Source organism: Camelina sativa, chromosome 16 (assembly GCF_000633955.1).
Source record: "Camelina sativa cultivar DH55 chromosome 16, Cs, whole genome shotgun sequence".
Lineage (NCBI taxonomy): Eukaryota > Viridiplantae > Streptophyta > Magnoliopsida > Brassicales > Brassicaceae > Camelina > Camelina sativa.
The window spans coordinates 21,335,212-21,337,511 of record NC_025700.1 but is presented as its reverse complement, the minus strand read 5'-3'; the positions used below and the strand labels follow the sequence as shown (position 1 = coordinate 21,337,511).

The window sequence follows — 2,300 nt, the reverse complement described above, 5'->3', positions numbered from 1 at the left end:
CAACACAATCACGGATTTCCTCACTGTGACAGCACAAATTCCAGAGGATGCAGGCAGCATCTTCCTTGGCCTTCTGAGATCCAGTCTCGAGCAACTGTACAAGTGGAGGAATCCCCCCGGCTGCTGTTACAGCCCATTTACTATCATCCACTTGAGCCGTCAAAATTTCCAACATTTCAACAGCATACTCTTGGTGTTGCTCACTAGACAAACCTAGAAATGATATAAATAACTGGATTCCTTCTCTCTTTCCAATCGCCTCCCAAATTCCAACCTTGTCATGGCATAAGCGAGACAAACAAATTATCAGATGCTCTCGTACATCAGTGGTAGCCATAGTTATTAGAGCGATAAGGACTCTCTTAGCTTCTGCATCATTTAGGTAACACGATAGACTACTGTTTCCGTACAAGCTCGCCATAGCCTCCAAGATCCGTTCTTGGATTACCTTTGTGTCACGAGGCTTTAGTAACTTTACCAAAATGCTCTCTATCACGCTTGGATCAAATATATTCTCCGAACTCTCTGGTTGTTTAAAAATCATTAGAGCATATGCAAGGGCTCCAATTACATCACCAATTGGTTCCGCTAGACGAGGGGATTGTGATTCTTCTCCAAGATATATAATTAAATGGCGCATCCCACCAAACACATTTGCTAAAGCTCCAGTTGCATGTTCTTGTAGAGATTGTCCATGTTTTCCCTGCATACACTCTTTCGATGGAGCAACAATGGCTCCTATAAGAGCATGTACACCTCCTGCATCTTTGACACATTTCTTAGCCTCATCGGATCTTGATGAAAGTGCTTCCAAAGCATCAGCTGCACTAGCGCGAACATTGATATCATTTTTTTGTTCCAAAAGCTGTATCAGCGACTTGACAACTCCAGAATTTAATATTTTCTGGATGCTATCACAAAAGGAGAGAACTAGACGAGCCAGCAGAGACGCAGCATTTGCTTGAGAATTAGGATTATCAGATGACAAAAGAGACACAACTATGTCCACACCACTACCCTCTAGTGTCAGTCTCCAATATCCATCATCAACGCCACAAAGATTCCTCAAAGCTCCAGTAACATACCCTTCAACCACTTTTCCCTGATTTCCTTTCAGGCTAAGTTGATCCCACAAAGTTGGCACTACACCTTCTGTGATAAATATTTTCATGCCAATGTGATCATTGGAAATTCCAGCAGAAGAAACCTCATACATAGCTTCTGCCGCTGCTTTTCTAGTTTCAATGGTTCCAGACTTCAAAACCGAGAGTAATGGCGGGATGCATCCTCCTAGAAGCACTTTAAGTCGCAAGTCTTTGTCTTTGCATAAAACACAAAGGATTGAAGCGACATTTACTTTGGCCAAACTTGTCCCATTTCTAAGCAAGGAAATGAATAAAGGCATTGCTTGGCCATATGAACCGATCAGCCTTCTTGCCTCTCTTTTGCCTTTTGCAATACCTAGTAGACGAGCTGTTGTGAGTTCTTTGTCTTGTGGAGAAGATGTTTTCGCGTGAAGTTGCTCTATGAGCTGAGCAATCGTTGCCATTGCCTTCTCTGGGTCGTCCATTTCCAATTTTGCATCGACTTCCCTGCACATACTATTTAGGCAATGATTTCAATTTATGTTTCTCATGGCAACAGATATTGCAGAAGGATAATGTAAATATTACAAACGAAAGGAGGTGGACAGAAAATTGGAATATCAGATTGCCAATGAAGCATTTTTTTCAGTAATCTTAACTATAGAAATTCTGAGCAATATCAATACTCATCTGGCTTGACAGCCTCATCATGGTGAACTTGAAAAACTTTTATCTAAATAAATTTCAAATAAAGAAAATGGCTACCTGGAGTTCGAGGAAGATAATGTTTCCTCCTGGGTTCCAGGAAGGAAGGCCTTCAACATCTGCATTATAACTCGCCTTGGTTTCCTAGACGTGGAAAAAAAAAAAACATTGGGGTAAGTTTAAAACCCCAAGCACAGCGATTGACTAGTTTTACCAAACATTAAGACTGTCTTTACTCTAATAAGAATCTTCACAATTTTTGTTACTAGAAAGAAAGAAAACGATCATGATTTCATCTTTTGAATCCAACACTCATATTCCCAACTATGTGAAAATTTCTTCATTCTCAAATACAAGTCATCATCATATACCAAATAAACGTACTCAAACTCAAAGCTATTGCAAAAATCCTACATTCTAAAGCAACAATCCCATAACATTAGCAAGAATTCAAACAACAACAAAAAATCAAACAAATGAAACCACAAAAAAAAAAAAAAAAAAAAAAAA

At 39.5% G+C, this 2,300-nt stretch overlaps 1 protein-coding gene across 1 annotated transcript in view; it reads right to left on the bottom strand.

Annotated features, from left to right (window-relative positions):
* The window catches only part of LOC104753892, a 9,573-nt gene extending 7,633 nt beyond the window's left edge, over nt 1–1,940 (bottom strand). Inside the window, exons 1-2 of the mRNA XM_010476077.2 lie at nt 1,851–1,940; nt 214–1,592 (exon numbers count right to left, since the gene is read on the bottom strand). Coding sequence (XP_010474379.1) covers nt 214–1,592; nt 1,851–1,915 — 1,444 coding nt within the window. The 5' untranslated portion in view covers nt 1,916–1,940. The remainder of the gene's footprint in view (nt 1–213; nt 1,593–1,850) is intronic.